General features: G+C 42.0%; 2 protein-coding genes across 3 annotated transcripts; both read left to right on the forward strand.

Moving 5' to 3' along the window:
* Window positions 1-39: 39 nt before the first annotated feature.
* On the forward strand, window positions 40-15,475 carry Polr3c (RNA polymerase III subunit C). 2 transcript variants are annotated; one of them, XM_020157450.2, is made up of 15 exons: window positions 40-250; window positions 1,582-1,745; window positions 2,265-2,520; window positions 2,620-2,805; window positions 3,724-3,809; window positions 6,500-6,604; window positions 6,735-6,827; window positions 8,844-8,924; window positions 9,150-9,201; window positions 10,023-10,083; window positions 10,478-10,628; window positions 11,723-11,824; window positions 11,947-11,996; window positions 12,385-12,534; window positions 15,035-15,475. In XM_020157450.2, the coding sequence occupies exons 2-15, from the start codon at window positions 1,599-1,601 to the stop codon at window positions 15,114-15,116; spliced, it is 1,602 nt and encodes a 533-aa protein (XP_020013039.1). In that variant the 5' UTR covers window positions 40-250; window positions 1,582-1,598; the 3' UTR covers window positions 15,117-15,475. The 2 variants fall into 2 exon arrangements, with proteins under 2 accessions (XP_020013039.1, XP_020013038.1); XM_020157449.2 differs by having other exon boundaries at window positions 120-683.
* Window positions 15,476-15,726: 251 nt separating this feature from the next.
* On the forward strand, window positions 15,727-19,828 carry Nudt17 (nudix hydrolase 17). The gene is given in 10 exon segments (XM_074049044.1): window positions 15,727-15,740; window positions 17,108-17,241; window positions 17,393-17,629; window positions 17,814-17,842; window positions 17,981-18,070; window positions 18,370-18,513; window positions 18,920-18,957; window positions 18,959-19,047; window positions 19,458-19,577; window positions 19,580-19,828. Coding segments are annotated over 10 exon segments (921 nt in total). The 3' UTR covers window positions 19,606-19,828.
* Window positions 19,829-19,832: the final 4 nt, after the last annotated feature.

Below are 19,832 nucleotides of genomic sequence, written 5' to 3' on the forward strand. Positions count from 1 at the left end.
CAGCCCCTCGCCGGTCCTCCAGCCTGCCAGCGAGGAGAGAGAAAGAGCGTCTCCGGAAACCACCGAGATTCGGGGCTAGAACGACGCACGTCGGCCGCCCTCCGTGTCCGTCCCGGTGCTCGCCGCTTCCGAGGAGGGCCGTGGGCTCCCCCTGTGCTCGGGCGGCCAGCCGGCCCGGGCGTCCGGAAGCCGTTGCGCCGAGCGCCGCAGCGTCAGACGTCGGAGCCGGTGAATCAGCGCCGACCCCGAGGTTAGTGAGAAACGCGGTGGGAGCCCGGCGGCCCCAAGTCTGAGGAACCCGGGGACCACGTCAGGACCCAAGCCAGCACCTCGGAAACCCTCTCTAGGGTGGCACAGGGTGTAGGGATGTTCTCTAAAGACATGTGTGGGTGATTTATCTCTTCGGTGATAGCGAGGCAGGCACTGCAAGGACTTGGCTTCTGAGGAGCAGTGTTTGGGAAGTAATCATAAAATGAACATCCGTTTCTGACCTAAATTGTCAAGGAGGAGAAATTTAAGAATTAAATTCTGCACTGCAAAGAACATAACTTCATCTCTTTCAAACACCTGTTGAGAAGCCCTTTTTTACCTCATTTGTTTTTTTCTGAATCGCATTTCATCTTTATGGATTGGAAATGACTCGTGTTTACTCCCACTGAGCTGTTAATTCTTTTAAATCGAAGGTCTGTGACAGATTGTAAAATGATCTACATCCAATCTTTAAAGAAAGAATCACACATAATCCCATTAAAACAATTTTGATATTGTCTTGCAGTCTTTTTTCCCTATGTTATATGGTTTGTTTTGTTTTGTTTTTTTTTTTTTTTTGCAATAATCGAACATTGGTCTCCATTTTCCTTTGTAGTTTACTTTCATTACAATACGTTATGAGTAATTTTATGATAATACATGTTGTATTAAGTCATTTTAAATGTTGGCATAGTACCCCATTTTATCGCTTTACAGTAGAGTAAACCCTTACTTCTGGAGTATATGGTTCCAAGGAGACAGGAAAAACTGTGACGGCTGAGGATGTATAGAGTTCAGTGCTGTGCTGTGGATGCTGGATTCGTTTTTCCCATAATGCAACCCAACGTTACATACTGTTTTTGGCTTGAGAGGGTTACCATAACTTTTACCTTGCTTTTTGGGCACCAGTTGCTTTTGGGGAGGCAAGGGCAGGGAAACAGCAGATCGCACAACAGTTTACCATAAGGAGAGACTGAAAGCTTCTCTGCAGCAACTTAGCTGCATAATGTACACGTGGGAATTTAAATTTTTTGTTCTTAAAATGTCTTTTTCATTTTTAATTTTTTGACAGCAATTAGTCAAAACTGTGTAATAAGTCCATAAGGCAGGCCTACTGTACCATACTTTATTGTTAGACATTAAATTGTTTCATTATGTCAGTATTATAAAGAGAACTAGTGACATCATTTTATTATTTCCTTGGAACAGAACATTCAAAATGAAATTGTTAGGTCGAATATATTTAAGATTTTAGGGCTTTTGATAGGTATTGTCAAATTGCTGTCCAAAAAGAATACAAGAATTTACACTCTTGGTTTTTGTTTTTCCTAGTTCCTACTCCCAGTATAATGACTCAAGCAGAAATTAAACTGTGTTCTTTGTTGCTGCAAGAGCATTTTGGTGAGATTGTAGAAAAAATTGGAGCTCACCTAATCAGAACTGGCAGTCAGCCACTTAGAGTAATTGCCCATGACACAAAAACATCACTGGATCAGGTATGGTAAAATAACATCAATTTGCTGTCCTTGCTTTCTTTCATTAATTTCTTTCACCTGTCTTTGAATATGGTTACTACTCACCATAGAAACTGGAAGTAGAGAAAGCCTGCCCTAGGATCAGAACAGTATTACTTAGTGGGAAAGAGAATGGTACTTAGGCCATGAAGTTTTGTGTCAAGTGTTCCTAGTTCATCGTGGCTTCTTAAGTAAATCTTTGCACTTCCCTTGCACACCTCATTTATTCACAATGAGTCTACTAATCTCAATACTACCTAAAGTAAATTGTGGTGTGAAAGATAAAAATCAGAGGAAATAGGAATGTGGTAGCAAGGAATCATCCTGCTTTCTTTCTTCTTCTTCATCTTCTTTCTGATTCTTACTGGCTACACCAATAGAGGAAATAAGGAGAGATTGTTTTCTAGCAATCTCCTGATGCTTAGTAAACTATTGGAAAAAATATTGCCAGCAATAATGAGCTATGTCTTCAGGTCTTTCCATTTTTTGGGTCTAACCTAGGTGAAAAAAGCCCTTTGTGTCCTCATCCAACATAACCTGGTGATATATCAAGTACATAAACGTGGTGTGGTGGAGTATGAAGCCCAGTGCAGCCGGGTATTGCGAATGCTTCGGTATCCCCGGTACATCTATACTACCAAAACGCTGTACAGTGATACTGGAGAGCTGATTGTTGAGGAGCTCCTGTTGAATGGCAAAATGACAATGTCAGCTGTTGTGAAGAAAGTTGCAGACCGACTCACAGAGACCATGGAGGGTCAGTATATTGTTAGCAAAAGCATAGATTAGCTGGCTGCAAAAGTAGACCCTGCTATTTTATGTCATCTCATCTGCCCTCTTTCCTCCTGTTGTACAGATGGCAAGACCATGGAATATGCTGAGGTATCAAACACATTTGTACGACTGGCAGACACACACTTTGTACAGCGATGCCCCTTGGTGCCTGCCAATGAGAATTCAGATACTGGGCCACCACCACCTGCCCCCACCCTTGTCATTAATGAAAAGGACATGTACCTGACTCCTAAACTGACCTTAGTAGGTAAGGGATTTTGATCATGGAGCTTTGACTTGCACTAATTGTGGATTCTTCTTCACTGATTGTTAAATGAATGAACCATTGATCATTTACCAAGTACTTGCACTATGTTCCAGACATTGTGGGATATAGTAATGAGAAGCCATGATCCCTTTCCCTTGGGATTTATGTCAAGCAGTCACATAGATATATAACAAAGTGTGATACCTACCATGGAGGAGAAGTATGAGGTATTACAAAGTGTGTGATGGGGGTTGGAGCGTGTTTCTTTGAAAGTGGCATAGGAGCTAAGATTTGAAGCAGGAGCTAATCAGTGAGGAACAGAAGATAAGTATTTTTGGTAAACAGGGGAGGAAAATGTCATTTGAGAAAGCAAAAGAAGGTCAGTGTAGCAAAAGCAAGGTGTGCAAAATAAAGAGAAGAATAAGATAAGGTTAGACAGATAGGCAGGGACCAGATCAAGTAAGACTTTAAAGAGCATCTGTTCTGTATCCTAAGAGTAAAGGGAAAACCACTAAAGGATTTTAAATAGGGAAAAAATTTTTGTTTACAGGAAGGATGAGAGGATGAGCCAAAGGTAAATGCGACAGCCTGGTGAAAAATTAGATACAGAAGCAGTGAGACAGAGGTATTAAGAATGACATGTGTGTCTGATTTACACATGTGGGAGGATGATGGTGCCAGTCACTGGAAAGAAGCATTGGAGGAAGAACAGTTTGAGGAGAAAGATCATGAATTTCTTTTTGAGCATACTGAGTTTTAGATGATACCATTACTGACTTGACTTTCTTATAACTTCTCAGAATTCTAAACAACTCTAACCTAGAGTCAGCTCCAGATGTCCTTAGAATGAAAGAGACACTGACTCTCATTTCCTGACAGCATATGCTATGTAGCATAACTGTTCATTTTATTTGGCAGGGAAAGGTAAAAGGAGGAGATCATCTGACGAAGATGCTGCTGGGGAACCCAAGACCAAGAGACCAAAACATACAGATAACAAAGAGGTAATGGGACTTCCTGATTAGGAATCCTCACCCTAAAGTAGGCCAGAAACACCACTCAGATAACAAAGCTGAAGAGAGCTAAGAAATAGTAGAATTAGGAAATTAACTAAACATTGACCAGGAATAAACCAGTGAAGAGTAAACTCTATTGCTATCTCCCTTCTCAGACTTAACTTACTTCATACATTGAACAAAGGTAACAACTTATACAAAAAAGAAGACCTAGAAAAAAATTTCAGTTGTTCAGGATGGCTGAAACATTCAGATCTCTGGGAGCTACTGGTGAGAAATGAGTCTATAAAGATATGCTTAGGCCTGAACTCTTACATTCAGGTGTCTTCCTGGCATCCCTGTAAAGATGTCAAGTAAACAGCTCAAAGTTAGTCTGGCCAAGATGGAATAATTTATTTCCCTTTCCCAGATACCTGCTCTCTTCTGTGCTTTCTCATCATAGTAAAGGACACCACTACCATTTGCTTAAGCCAAAACCCTTGGAATATGCTAGTCTCCCTGTAATAACCTGTCAGCCCAGTTTCCAGAATTACCTCAAATCCAACCATTTCTCATCTTTTCCACCACTAGCCCCCTAGTCTAAAAAACTATCATCTCTTCTCAACATTCTCTTTTTAATGGTCTTCCTCTTTGCATTCACCCAGTTAGAGCCAGAATTACTTTCTAAGTTTTGTTTTGTTTTTTTGGCAGTACTGGGGTTTGAACTTAGGCTACACACTTAGCTAAGAGGCACTATACAGATTGAGTCACACCTCCAGCCTATCAGTTTTGTTTTTTTCTGTTTTTAAATCACTGGTTATATTCTTTTAATAGCTTCCCATTACTCTTAAAAGAAATCAAAGTTATGGTCTATTAAGCTTAGTATGATCTAGATCTTTACATGATCTGCTGGAGAAAAGCTCTTCATCTCCAACTCTTCCCACTCTTCCTCTTGCTCACTTTGTTCTATTGTCTTTCTGTCCCTCAAATGCATCAGGCTTTTGTCCTTACTATTCCTTTGCTTCAAATGCTTTTCCCCACATCTTCATGTGGTTATCTCTTTCATCAGTTAGACCTCAGTTTAAATGCTTTCTCCACACCTCCACCCCAAACCCTCCCTGTACTGGGAATTGAACTTAGCCTTGTGCTTGCTAGGCAAAAGCTCTGCTGTTTGAGCCATGCCCCCAGCCCTTTTACTTTTAGCTTGTTTTTCAAATATAGCCTCACTAGCTTTTGCCTAGGCTGGCCTCAAACTATAATCCTTCCATTTCTACCTCCCAAGTAGCTAGGATTACAGACTATACCACCATGCCCATCCCAAAAGTCCTATTTTCTTAGAGCTCAGGAACTACTGCTAACTCCTACTATATTCTCTGCGTATTTCCCCATTTCATCTTCTTCACAGCATTTACTTTCATTGAAAAAATTATATATAATGTGTTTGTGTGCTTTCTGTAGAATAGATACTCCTTGAAGGCACCATCTTGTCCTGCCACCTAGAATACCATCAGGACTTGAGCAAATATTTCCTGGTTGACTAAGAAGTTTGGTCTTTATCTTGAAGGCAGGAGGAGCTACTGATACATTTTAAGCGCAAGAATGAAAGTGACTGGATTTATATTTTTAAAAATAACCATAGCCCAGCAGTTCACAATTTATTCAACTCTGTAGCTGGATTTCAGAGTCCACTTATACTTGTATTGATGTACATTTTTCAGTAGAGCACTCCATAGCTTTCATCATGTTCTGTAACTAAAGTGTAACCCAAAAAATTTGTTAAAAGCAGTATGCTAAGAAATGGAGAGAATCAGTGTTTTAAAAACAACACCTGTAATCTAGCAATTTGGGAGGCTGAGACTGGGAGAATTCCAGTTTGAGGCCAACCCAGGTAAACAGTTTACTGGATCCCATCTCCAAAATGACCAGAGCAAAAGGAGCTGAAGTTGTGACTCAAGCGGTAGAGTGCCTGCTTTGCAAGCATGAAGCCCTGAGTTCAAACCTCAATCCCACCAAAAAAAAAAAGTGAAAACCAATTAGGAGACTATTGTAATCTGCATTTATCATGATTAGAGCTAAATGTACTAGCTAAGGTAATGACAGGGCAAAGAAAAGTAGACATTTTTGAAGTGATCGATAATGATAGTTACCCTGACCTGATCATTGCACATTATATACATGTATTGAAATATCACAAGTACTCAATAAATACATTTAATTACCATATGTCAGTTTTTGTTTTTAAAAAAGTAGATATCTGAGCCAGGCATGGTGGCTCATAGCTACTCGGGCAGAGATCAAGAGAAAGAGCTCATCTCAACCAATAAAAGCTGGGTGTTGTGATTCATGTCTGTAATTCCAGCTATGCAGGAGGTGTAGATAGGAGGAATGCTGTCCAGGCAGACCTGGGCATAAACACAAGATACTGATTTTAAAATAGCTAAAGCAGAAAAGGCTGGGGCCCTGGCTCAAGCAAGGCCCTGAATTCAAACCTCAGTACTACCAAAAAAAAAAAAAAAAGGTAGACATCTGATAAATGTAAGGAATAATCAGATTAGTAACAGGATAGCTGATAATGGAGAGCAAAGAGTTAGGGATGATTACCCCAATTTCTAGCTTAAGAAATTGGATTGGAAATAGTAAATAATTAAATCTAAGTTCTTCACCAAGAAACTGCAGTCTTTAAACGTTTTCTCTTTTAGCCCATTCCAGACGATGGGATTTATTGGCAGGTGAACCTTGACAGATTCCATCAACACTTCCGTGACCAAGCTATTGTCAGCGCAGTTGCCAATCGGATGGACCAGGTAATATCTTAAGTGAACCTGTTGGTAGTCAACTGGGAATAAAGTCATTCAATGAATGACCAGATGTGTCCACTGGCAGAGCTGGGGGCAGCAACAGTAAATTCTGAATTCCAGTTTACTTTTTATACAGACAAGCAGCGAGATCGTGCGGACCATGCTCCGGATGAGTGAGATCACTACACCTTCCAGTGCCCCTTTTACCCAACCCTTGTCTTCCAATGAGGTAAGCTTCCTGTTCTTGTGCTAGTTTTCTGACAGGCTCTTAGGTATTGTAACAATTACTGAGACCTGAGACTTGACTTGAAAAGAAAGTTTTCATTGTTGAAGTGTGGCAAGGATTACCTTCAAGTGGTAAACACTGAAATGTTTGGTCTCTTGGGATCCAGCTTTTAAAAATCTAAACCATTATCTCAGTTTAAGTATCTGTAAAGTATGACTTACTTCTAATTTTCCTAAGAATCGAGTAGTCAGGTATGGTGGTGCAGGCCTTTAGTCCCAGCTACTTGGGAGGCTGACACAAAAGGATCACTTGAGCCTAGGACTTCAAGGCAGGCTGGTCAGCATAGGAAGACCCCGTCTCCAAAAAAGAACCCCAATGTATATCTACTATTTGGACTCTGAGAGCCTTGGCATTGAGTACTTATTTGATTCTGGTTTTTTGTCAATATATTATTTTGTAATTTTTAAATTGTGTATATTTTTGAGCTGGTGGTATGGCTCAAGTGGTAGAGTACCTCCTGACAAGCATGACACCCTGAATTCCAATCCCAGTACTATCAAAAAAAAAGTTTATTTTGATATATATGTTTTTAAGGTATTAATACTTAATATATCAAGTATATTTTATCTGTTTTTATTATTTTCATAATTATATTTAGGTTTTACTATATTTCATATTAAGTTTTTAACTTGTTATATAAGAAATGTAAATATAAATTTTTTTTCTAATGATAAAAGTAACTATAAAAAGCCAGGCGCTGGTGGCTCACGTCTGTAATCCTAGCTACTCGGCAGGCAGAGATCAAGAGGATCAAGGTTCGATGCCAACCCAAACAAATAGTTTGTGAGACCCTATCTCAAAAATAACCAACATACACACACAAAAAAAAAAGGCTGGCAGAGTGGCTCAAGTGGTAGAGCACCTACCTGGAAAGCATGAGACCCTGAGTTCAAACCCCAGTACCACCAAAAAAAACTAATTATATGACCTATATTAAAGTTTTAGCTCCCCAAGTTTGCAGGAGTGGTGGAAATGTTCTATATCATGTTGTGGCTGGTAGTTACATGAATATATATGATTATCAATGCTCATCAAACTGAACCTTTAAGATCTGTGCTTGTTTTATCTCTGTCATCTAACTTAATATAGTTTTGCATCATCCCAGCCCCAGAGATCCTTGTTAATAGCTTGATAATGTAGCTTTATTCAGACCTTTTCATTACACAGTGTAACACATATGTGGGTATGTGTTTTTGTTTCTGGTGGTACTGGAGTTTAATTCTAGGCCTTGTACTTGCTAAAAGGTGCGGTACCACTTGAGCCATGACCCCAGCTATGTATTTTACAAAAAAGAAAAAAAGAGACCATACTGTACTTACCATTCTATAAGTTGTTTTTGTTTTGCAGTGTGAAAACTCGAACCCAGGACTGCATATGCTAGGCAAACACTCTACCACTGAGTTATATCCCCAGCCCTATAACTTGTATTTTTTATATGACAGTATATACAAAAGTTTTCCTTTCAGTATAGATCTGTCTCATTCTGTAATGATTCTACCATATTCCACCTAATGACTGTAGTTTGGGGGGTTTTTTGTTTGTTTTGTTGGTTGGTTGGTTTTTGTTTGTTTTGGGGGGGCATCCTAGGGACTAAACCCAGAGTCCCACTCATGCTAGGCAAGAGCTCTACCACTGAGCTACATACATCTCTAGCCTTTTTTTTTTCTTCCAATGTTTTTGGCACAGAGTCTAAAGCCAGGATGGCCTTGAACTCACAGTCATCCTGCCTTAACCTGAGAAGCTGAGATTACAGGCATATACACCCATACCTGGCTATAGCTTACTTTTATTAATTCCTTATCACTGGACATTGGATTGTTTTTTATTTTTTTTCTTATAAACAGTGCTACAATGAATAGTTATACTTTTGGAATCTAAAATTAGGGCATCTTATTTTTAGTAATGTTAGCAACTCTTAAGTTCTCAAGCCCATTTTCAATGTCTTTTTTTGCTCCATAGATCTTCAGGTCCCTACCTGTTGGCTATAACATCTCTAAGCAAGTTCTTGATCAATATCTTACTCTGCTGGCAGATGATCCAGTAAGTCTGTTTTTGCTGCTCTGTTTATAATTTATTTCTGCCACCGATACCTAGTATCATTCTCTTATAGCCTCATTCTCTTCCTTCCCAACTCAGACAGTTTTCCCATCATCATCTGATAAGAGGGCTCCCTACTTCAGACTTTTTGCTAGATTTGCTCCATTGGAACAGAATCACTGGACTTTCCATTCAGTTAACACTCTTCTTTTTCTTTTTTTTTAACAGCTAGAGTTTGTTGGAAAGTCTGGTGACAGTGGTGGAGGAATGTATGTCATTAGTATCCTTACCAGTTATCCTTTTAGTCAGGCAACCTGAGCTTTGAAGCAGAGTGGTAACTTATAAAGGAAAGATTTTGATCATGTATAATATGCCAAATAAGTTAGGAAACTGAAGGACTTTTCTATTAATTTTTCCATGAATTTTCAATAAGTTACATTATGATAAATGAAAAGGCCAGGCGCCAGTGACTCAGGCCTATACCTTAGCTACTTGGAAGACAAGATCAGGAGGATCTTGGTTTGAGACCAGCTCAGGCAAATGGTTTGAGAGACCCCCATCTCCAAAATAACCAACTGAAATGGACTGGAGGTATGGCTCAAGTGGTAAAATGCCTGTTTTGCAAGCACAAAGCCCTAACTTCAAACCCCAGTCCCACCAAAAAAAAAAAAAAAAAAAGAAATCAGAAGGGCCTGGGGGTATAGCTCAGTGGTAGAGCACTTGCCTAGCATGTACAGGCCTTGGTTTCAACCCCTGAGGTGGGGGTAGGGGAAGGGATGAAGGAAAGGAGTAAGGAGTGGAGGGAAGGAGAGATGAAGAGAACAAAGAAAGGAAGGGGAGGAAGAAGAGAGGGATGGAGAAGAAGAAAAAAAGGAAGAAGGAACAGAGGGAGGAAGAAAAATGGGGGTAGAGAAGGAAGAAAGGAAGGAAGACTTTACTGAAGCAAAATCCCTACTGAAACATCCTTGTTAATAATGAAATTAATGTGAAAAATAAAATAGCATATACAAGTTAATTGTAAATTGGGAACTTAGAAATAAAACTAAAGTCTCAATGACCAGGCCAAAACATTACTGAGAGACCTTAATCTTCTACATAAAGATCTCCATAAGGCATTAGCATCCCTAGCCACAGCTACCCTGGAGTCTGTCATACAGGAGAGGTAAGGGGGTCACTCTGATTGGGACGGGGGTCAGTCACTGCCTATCCACACCCCATTTAGCAAATAATTTGATCATTATGTAGGCAACTAATATAGGCACGCCTCGGCACACTTTGTCCCATTTTTCCGCCAGACCATCTACTATTACTCCTCACCCTAAAAAAGCCTACTGCTTAATTCCCAGTGACAAAAAATAACCAGCCTTGTAATGTAAGAACTATGGCACTCAGACTACCTTATAATAATGCCATCATCAAGCTGTGGAGCTATGAAAGAATTCTCTGATTGCTGTTCCTCTGTGATCCTGCCTCCACATGTAGAATAGAACGTCTACAATCTGGAACTAAAGCTAATCTATGTTGGCATACTGTTTGCTTTCTTCATTTCTTTCCAGATTTGGGTCTCGATGTGCCAGAATATTCCGTCTAGTTTTGCAGAAGAAACACCTGGAACAGAAGCAGGTGGAGGACTTTGCAATGATTCCTGCAAAGGAGGCAAAGGATATGCTATATAAGATGCTCTCAGAAAATTTCATATCACTCCAGGTAATCAATGTTATAATGACTGCCAACCAGCAAAGCTGACCTAGGGTAAAAGAAACCTAAGGCAGTGATCTGGGTCCCCAAGCAAACTCTATATCCAGCTTCTGAGGCAGAAAAAAAATTATAAACAAAGACATGGCAAGCACCTAAAGGACATAGAGCTTTAACTAGCCTAGTAAGAAAGAGAAAGAGCCAAGAAATCACCTCACAACCACCCTGCCCTTTTTTCCATCATTCTTGTCCTTTCCTCAAACCTTGGTTAAATCTATCTACGGCATCTATTGGGTTCTTGCAGAGCCATGTCATAGGCCCTATGAGGAAGTAGGTTGAATGGATTTTGGAGTCAGTTCACAGCTCTGTCTCTTACCCAGTTACATTGGGCATGTTATCTACCATCATTATCCCATCTGTAAAATGGTGATGGATGGTAGTAGTAAGAATAATACGGTTTTGAGCCAGGTGTGGTGGCAAATGCCTGTAATCTCAGCACTCAGGAGGTTGAGGCAGGAGAATCAAGAATTGAGGCCAGGGACTAGCGGTAGGGCTCAAGTAGAGCACCTGACTAGCAAGTGCAAGACGCTGAGTTCAAACTAAAAAAAAAGAATTTGAGGCCATCCTGGGCTATATACAGAGACCATGTCTGAAATAATAATCATCATCTATGGCCATACCACCCTGAACGTGCCCGATCTCGTCTGAAATAATAATAATCAGAGGTTGGGAGTGTGGCTCAAATGGTAGAACACTTGCCTAGCAAGCACAAGACTGAGTTCAAACCCCAGTACTGCAAAAGTAATAATAATATGATTTGTTGCAAAGATCACATACAATCTATCTTGCATGTAGAATTTGCTCAGTAAATATTAGTTGCCTTCCCTTTTTCCCCACTCAGAATGCTGACAGTCAAATGGGGAAGGAAAAAAAGAGAGCAAGTCAATCTTCATGTGGCTGATTATGCAATAAACACAGCTACTGAATGACTAGGATAAAGGAAAATATTAGTAAAAAAGAGCTCAGTAGCTCTGGATGGATGGGTGGTTTACTTTAACAATTCAGAAAAACAATAAAATTTCTCTATTTCTTTCTGTGGACAATAGGAAATTCCCAAAACGCCAGACCATGCCCCATCCAGGACCTTCTATTTATATACTGTGAATGTGCTGTCAGCTGCCCGAATGTTGTTGCACAGGTGCTACAAGGTAACCCCATGTAGATCATCTCCCATTCCCTTCACATAGACACGTCTCATCCTTAATGTCTCCTTTACCCCATTTTACCTGTACTTAGAGCTATGTGCATTTCTAGTTTTCTCTTTCCTCAGAGCATAACCAACTTGATAGAAAGGAGGCAATTTGAAACCAAAGAGAACAAGTGAGTAGCACTTTTCAAACTGAGTCATTTACATTTTTCAAGGTCAAAAGTCTGAGGGAAAATTTCCTGTTTAAATGGGCACAATAACTAGTCTAGTTGCATTGAGTCTTTAGCTTAGGTTGGCATTAGTTTGCACTTACCTTAATATACTCCCAATGAAATAATTTTGCAGATTATACTTATGAGAACCATACAAACACCTCAAACTTTTAAGTGTAACTTAAGGCAGAAAGGTTTTCAGGAATGAAGTTGTATTTGTGGTTAAGTTAGATGGTGACATTATCCACTTTGACTAGGAACATGGTAAAGGGTGGAGTTGTGCCTCATAGAAAGGATAAGAGAATCTCAATGTCAGAGAACATGCATTAGAGTTGTGCTTGTTTGACAGGCGTCTACTAGAAAAGTCTCAAAGGGTAGAAGCCATCATTGCATCAATGCAAGCCACAGGTGCAGAGGAGGTACAGCTGCAAGAAATAGAGGAGATGATCACAGCCCCTGAACGTCAGCAGCTAGAGACCCTAAAACGTAATGTCAACAAGTAAGCATCATTTCAAAATACCTTCGAGACAAATCCATCTTGATATCCTGAAATTCCTCCAATTTACTGGAACAAACCTAAGCTCACAGTCTTCTTCTTTAACTCAGTACAGAACTTGATCCACTTATTTTCCAAAATAAGCAATGTTTAAGACATCATCAGTTTCTCCTCTATACTGTTATTGTTCACTTTCTTGTTTAAAGTACCATGAATTTTATTTCAGTAAAATTCTGGCCTTTCATCTTGACCCAATTACAGGCCTTCATTATCTCTTTCTTAGACCTTCACAATGTCTTCCCCCTCCAAACCATCTCTCATAATACTCTCAAAGTTATGATCTTTTGTGTGTGTGTGTGTGTGTGGTACTGGGGCTTGAACTCAGGGCCTACACCTTGAGCCACTCCACCAACCCTTTTTTGTGATGAGTTTTTTCGAGGTAGGGTCTCTCAAATAATTTGCTTTGACTGGCTTCGAACCAAAATCCTCGTAATCTCTGCCTCCTAAGTAGCTAGGATTACAGGCGTGAGCCACCGATGCCCAGCCTGAAAGTGATTGATAACATCATTCTTGTACTTCAGATGATTTATTGACTTCTTACATTTATAGTACAAATACCAGACTCATTCACAATTTCAGAGCAGCTTGTCTCCATCTTCATTTCCTTTTACTGCTTACCACTTACCTTAATAGGGATTACTTTGAATCTGTAGATTGTTTTGGGGGAATACAATATTAGATCTTTCAACCCAGGAGCACAAGAGGTCTTTCATTTATTTAGGTCTTCTTTAATTTATTTCAACAATATATTACTATTTTCTTTAAGTGAGTCTTACACATCTTTTGTTAAATTTATTACCAAGTATTTTATTCCAGTTTAATGTTTACTTATTTCAATTTTAGATCACTCATTACTAGTACATAGGAAAAAAAGATTTTTGTGTTTTGATTGTATATCCTGCAGCTTTGCTAAGTATATTAGTTCTACTAGGGTTTTTTTTGTAGAGTAATTGATTGATGGCAATATTGGAGGTTGAACTCAGGGCCTGACACTTGCTAGGAAGGTGATCTACCAGTTGAGCCACTCCACCAATGCTTTTTGTGGATTCTTTGAGATTTTCTATGTTACTGGAACCAGGGACACTCCAGGGCAGAGGTTTCCAAAAGGGAGGAGGCCTCTTCCTGGCCCTTGTATGAGTTGGTGATGTTGTCACAAAAAAGGGTTTTCTGACACATAAGAGGTAGAGACCAAGAAAGTTTGTTAGTAAAGCAAAGCAAAGATAGAAACATAGTACACAGCTAAGGCATGGGTACAGGCACATCTGATAACAAGTACAAGAGTTCCAGCATCATGGGTATTTATGGTAGAAAAGTGGGTGAGGGGTTTGGTGCAAATTTACCTTAGGAAAGAGTGCTTCTCTTTGTTCTGACATCAGAACTTTTTTTATCATTTTTATTGTTACTATCTTATCAAATGGGCACAGAGACTTCAAAGGATACTCCCATTAAGACAGGTGTCATTTTTGTAAATACTTCTTGTGCCTGGAGGAGTCATTTTCCCAGGAGTTCTTTCCCAGGATAAGTGTCTTTCTTTAAGATATCCGTGCTTAGTTCTCAGAGCCACACTAATTATTTTTGGGCAAGCAGCACGGTCAGAGGGAAAGAGATGCTCTCCCTTCTCCCCTTATTTTTTTCTTTTTAGCAAATGTTGCAGTTTCTTGAGGGAGTGTGAAGTTTAGAGCAAAGAGTACCTATATGCTTTTAATAAAGTCATTTATTATTACATTGTTTATCTCTAAATTCCTGACTGCTGTTTGCCATGTCTTATTTTCCCTGATCTGTCCTGCCTCATTCAATATGTAGGAATCTGTGAATAGAGATAGTCTTATTTCTTCCTTTTCAATCTCGATGCCTTTTATTTCTTTTTCTTGCCTAATTGTCCTGGCTAGACCCTCCAGTGAAAGTGCAAGAGCAGACATCTGGGCTTGTTCCACATCTTAGGAGGAATGCTTTCAGTCTTTTACCATTAAGAATGATGTTGTTAGCCGGGCGCCAGTGGCTCACGCCTGTAATCCTAGCTACTCCAGAGGCAGAGATCAGGAGGATCAAGGTTTGAGGCCAGCCTGAGCAAATAGCTCGCAAGACTGTATCTCAGAAAAACCCATCACAAAAAAAGGGGGGTGGGGGTAGGTGGATTGGTTCAAGGTTCAAACCCCAATACCGCAAAAAAAAAAAACTAAAGGCCTTTACACATGCCATTCTTTTTCGTGGTTGCAAGTTAGACTGTTGACTTTCCCCAGGACAGAGGCTCTGTCTTTTACATTCTCAGCAGGTTCCCTGGTGCCTGGCATGAAAGGGATGCTCAGTAAATGGGAGAATGAGCTCTTGGTTCTCCTGCCTTCCACCTATTCCTGTCAAGGATAACCAAGCAATTCTCCAAGGCCACACACACCCCAACCTCTAATCCTGAATATGCTGGGCAAATGCTCTCTTTTTTACTCAGGTTGGATGCCAGTGAGATCCAGGTGGATGAAACCATCTTCTTGCTGGCGTCATACATCGAGAGCACTATGAAGAGACAATGACCCAGAGAAACATCTTCCTCAAAAGATCTGGGGGATGGAAAGAAAAAAAAAGGAGGTGTCTGGATGCACTCATTGCAGTGGGATAAGTTGCAGATTCTTGTACTGAAACCCCCTCTCTGTTCCAAATGCTCTAGATACACCTAAAAGAGTTTTGACATTTTTAAAAAGTTTGCTAATTCTCCCTTCAACCCATCACTGTATCCTCCCCTCATCAAATCTTGGCAGTGGAAAGATTAGTCATCTATCATATGCATCAGTTGTCATCAAGAAGTCAACTAAATGTGAGGCCCTAAGTTCAAACCCCAGTACCACCAAAAAACAAAAATAAATAAAATAAAAAAGCCTGTGTTTGAACATTCCTCAAAGTAGGAAACTACTTCTTAAGCAGTCAATCGCATTTTCAAAAGTCTATATCTAGTCTTTATTTTGTTGAGCTGTAATTTTTAATGCACACATTGACTAGTATGGAGAGGGGAGAGTTCTCAGTCTTTTTCAGAGTTAGCAGGTAAACTGGCCCAAGAAGTCACACTGAGTCTGTGGCTAGAATATGAATTTGCCAGCTCCAGACTTCCAGGATTTCTGAAATTATGTCTGTAGAACACTTAACACAATGCCTGGCATATGGTAAGTACACAACAGATTATTGCTTTCCTCTTCATAGTCCCTTAAAAGTGGCAAATCTAAATTTCCATATCATGGATATAATCTATCCAAATAGCTTCAATTTATTTAAGGCATTTAGGTCTAGTTTATAATCCCTTCATTTTCCTCTTGCCAATGTTCTAATTATTTTTTTAATTTTCTTTCATTTGTTCTAATTCTTTAAACATAATATATACAGAAAATAACTGGCCATCTCTGGTCTCACCATCATTTAACACCTATAATGTGCCAAGTATTGGGCCAGGCCTTAGGGGCACAATAATGAATACACCTTGAGCATACAGTCTAGTGGGAGGACAGAAATAAGTACAAGGAAGTATTGGGAAGCTGTACTGGAAGAGAATGTCTTATGTACATAAGAAAGGAAAAAGTTCATGCAAGAAAGGGATCATAGAAGGTACAATATGCACTTTGAAAGATTTTCCAGGGGAAAAGAATCCCTGAGGGGAACAGCCTGGTTCTTGCAAACAGCATATGACTAGAAAGTAGGGCAAGGTCTGTGCACCTAGCTACTTGAGAAGTGGAGAACAGGAGAATCTCAGTTCAAGACCAGCCCAGGGAAATATTTTGAGAGACCCAGATCCCCACCTCCAAAATAACCAGAGCAATATGACTCCAGGTGTGGCTCAAACAGTAGAGTGACTGCTTTGCAATCACAAGACCCTGAGTTCAAAACCCAGATCCATAAAAAAGGAGAAAAATAGAACAGGGGTCCTACCAGATTTCCAGGGCAAGGACTGGTGGATCTCAGCCATGCTGGAATTACCTTCTAAGAGCAGTGGGCAGCAATATGACCAGACTTGTGTTTTAGAAAGATCACTCTGCTGGCACTGTAGAGGATAATTTGGTGGGGGCAAAACAAGTCTTGCAGAATACAAGGCTTAAACTTGGGCAATGGATCTGGGAAAGCTTAAGGAGGTAAAATCCAGTACACTTGGTTGCCATTTGAATGAGATGAAAGAGGAGAGTGGGTGTACGGCTTTGGAGACACATAATTTGCTAGTTCAAGGTGATAACCTGCTGTGGAGGGGTGCGCACAGGCAACCCCACGGCTGGTGAGAGAGATCATGTGAGCCCAGACAAGTACTTTCTGACAGAGAAGTCAGAAAGTACTCAAGAGGAACTGGGGTCTAGAGGTATTCTTTGTCATTTGCTAACATTACCCAGGGATCATCCCCACAGTTATGTCTACGCACCTGGCTTGCACCACGCCGAGAAGCTCCAAGGAAAGTTCCTCCGCCCCCTTGCGCCGCCAGAGGGACCCAGGCGCGCAGCAGCGAATACGGAGCCAGCCCCTGCCCGGGTGCTGTTGCTCCTGTCCCGTCCAGGCGTCAGGAGCCCGCAAGCTTCACGTGGAGTGTGTGTGGCCTCCTGGGTGCCCGGCCAGCCCCCGGGCCGTGGTCCACGCACTGCCTCTGGGAGCAAGGTCGGCTTGTCCTCTCGGACAGGCCGTTCCCGGGCGGCTAGGCTTCTGCTCCAGGTCGGGAGAAGGCCCCCCAAGGAACCAAAGAGCGGAAGATTGGGGGTGACGTGGGATGGGATGGGATGGGGTGAAAGCCAGCTGCAGGAGGACGGCCCCAACGCGGCCTTCCTCACCACCACCGCGCGGTAACCCCCAGTTCATGGCAGTCCCACCCGCTTCAGAAGTCTTAACTCATCCGCTCCCTCTTGTCAGCGACTCCCTTTCTGCCCTTTTGAGGCCCCAGACCAGCAGCCCTGGGTCCCCGGGGCTGAACTGCCAATGAATAGAGGTGTAGATCTGGGTATGGCCGTCATCCAGCAGCCCAGTGGCCAGACTGTCTTGTTGACCCAAAGGACTCTCGCTGTTTCCCCAACCTCTAGGTGCCCCCAGGTGAGTACTCTGGGGAAAAAGGCGTGGGTAAAGTTGCCCTTTCTCCCACAGTCTCACAAGTGAGCCCAGAACTGTCACAAGAGGCTGCAACTGCAGCTGCCAACTGGAGGAGGGTGGTGTAAACAGGAATGGGATCCCTGGTGAAGACAGCCACCATTCACTTACTGGTCCCACTTTTGTTGCAAGTGGGCATGTGGAACTTGACCAAGAAGTACCAGTCAGCTGACCCAACCCGCATCCCGCCCAGAGACCTACCAGTGGGATCACCTTGGGTGCAGAGCTAAGGGAGGGGCACACAAAAGGGCTTGGAAGTGTGAAGCTTTGACCACTCTGACCTGCCCTCTCACAGCTGCTGGATGGAGGGCTTCCAGAACTAAAGGAAAGTGGACTACTGCTGCCTCAGGGCAAGTTCTCTTGGATCCCTCTGGGGTTATGGGAGGTGAGACAGGAGCCTGGGAATGGTCCCAACTCTGTTTAAGAGACATCAACGACTGCCCTCCCCCCCCCCGCCCTCCCCCCAAAAGTCCATAGAATTGTCCTTATCTGCCTTGGCCACTGGGGAAATTTTAGTATGGGGGGACTGGAGTCCCCAAACCCAGGACCCTCACCCATGTCCTTTCTATACTGAATCTACCATCCACTTCCCACTTTGGGCTAATATTTGTTTCATTCTAAAGCTGTATTTACAAAGTTTCCAAAACAAACAGTAACTTCTCACTTTTGCTGTTTTCTTCTTAGTCTGCCTACCCTCCTAGGCTGAGCTGGGGTTTCCCCAGATACCATCACCTTGTACTCTACCTGCTTCTGATCTCCCAGGAGTCACAGCAGCAGCGGCTGTGGAGAAAGAAAATGGGACACAAAAGAGCCCAAGCAACCTGGCTCTGACTGATTAAGTGTAGGAGGGTGGGAGGGAGGGGTGAGTGATAACCAAGAACATCCAATAGCCTCTCTACTGCCCATGCCCCGACCCCATGTCTCTCCCCACTCCACAGGTAGATAGGCTGTGATCAAGAATAGCCCTCCTGAGCAGGGGCACCAGTGACTCATGCCTGTAATCCTAGCTATTTGGAAGCTGAAATCAGGAAGATTGCTGTTTGAGGCCAGCCCTGACAAATAGTTCACAAGATCCCCATCTCCAAAATAACTAGAGCAAAATGGACTGGACTAGCTCAAGTGGTAGAGTGCCTGATTTGCTATTGCAAAGCCCTGAGTCCAAACCCCAGTCCCTCCAAAAAGAAAGCCTCCCAGAGAGAAGCCATGACTGAAGGATCAACATGTCTATTCCCAGGCCCGGATCCAACCAAACCCATATGAAGTGAGCACTTTTGTGGCTGGGACCAGATGTGGTAGCTAGCATGACTGCCACAGAGGATGGGACAGACACACATCCTTCTCCCCCAGATCCTGCCACCCTCTGTCCTGTAAGAACTTCTCCCTTAGACTCCATTATACCCCCTACACACACACACACACACACACACACACACACACACACAGAGAGAGAGAGAGAGAGAGAGAGAGAGAGAGAGAGAAATTCGGTTTCTTTCCTCTCTTCAGGATGGAATTTTGTGTTGTAGGAGGTATTTGGGGAGTTGTGATAATTAAGACCACATGCACTGGCCAGACTTCTTTCTCCACTGGCTAGCCATGAAGACCTATGTTTGAGTCTCAGTTCTCCCACACAAGCAAGTCATTTATAAAATGAGGGTAACATCCATCCAGCCACCTCCCTCTACAGTAGGAAGAAAGATTAAATGATCTAACATTAAAACTCTTTGTGAGCTACAGGGCACAACCCAGACAGGAGTTGTAATAATCCAATGCAGCAGAACGAGAGGGTGGAGGAGGCCAACCTCTGGCCTTGCCCATGTTCACACTGCTGCAGACAACCCCAGCCACAGCGGAGAACAAAGAGAGGGTCAGCTCCAGAACCAAGTTTGCCCTTAGACCTGGCTGCAACATCTGTGCAAGTAAAGTTGAGGAATGACTTGAAGACTCCACGTGGAATGAGCTAGTGTTCTTACGGGCACAGAGGGGAGGAAGAACTGTTCTTGGAAATGCTCGGTGCAAACACACCCCCACCCCACCCCAAGACCAGGTGAAAATGGAGTGCATGTTGACCCTGGGCCAATAAAGAAAGGACAGAACATGGATTCCTTGCCCCAAACCAGAGGTCTAGAAAGTGAAGTGCTTAATTCCCT

This window comes from Castor canadensis, chromosome 12, assembly GCF_047511655.1.
Source record: "Castor canadensis chromosome 12, mCasCan1.hap1v2, whole genome shotgun sequence".
NCBI classification, from domain to species: Eukaryota; Metazoa; Chordata; class Mammalia; order Rodentia; family Castoridae; genus Castor; species Castor canadensis.

What these genes read in the sequence shown, in the direction of transcription:
- Polr3c (XM_020157450.2), top strand. Translation starts at nt 1,599, where the DNA reads ATGACTCAAGCAGAAATTAAACTGTGTTCTTTGTTGCTGCAAGAGCAT. An exon ending in CAAAAACATCACTGGATCAG is followed by an intron (nt 1,746 to 2,264) that starts GTATGGTAAAAT and finishes GGTCTAACCTAG; the next exon opens with GTGAAAAAAGCCCTTTGTGT. An exon ending in GAGTCTGTCATACAGGAGAG is followed by an intron (nt 10,084 to 10,477) that starts GTAAGGGGGTCA and finishes ATTTCTTTCCAG; the next exon opens with ATTTGGGTCTCGATGTGCCA.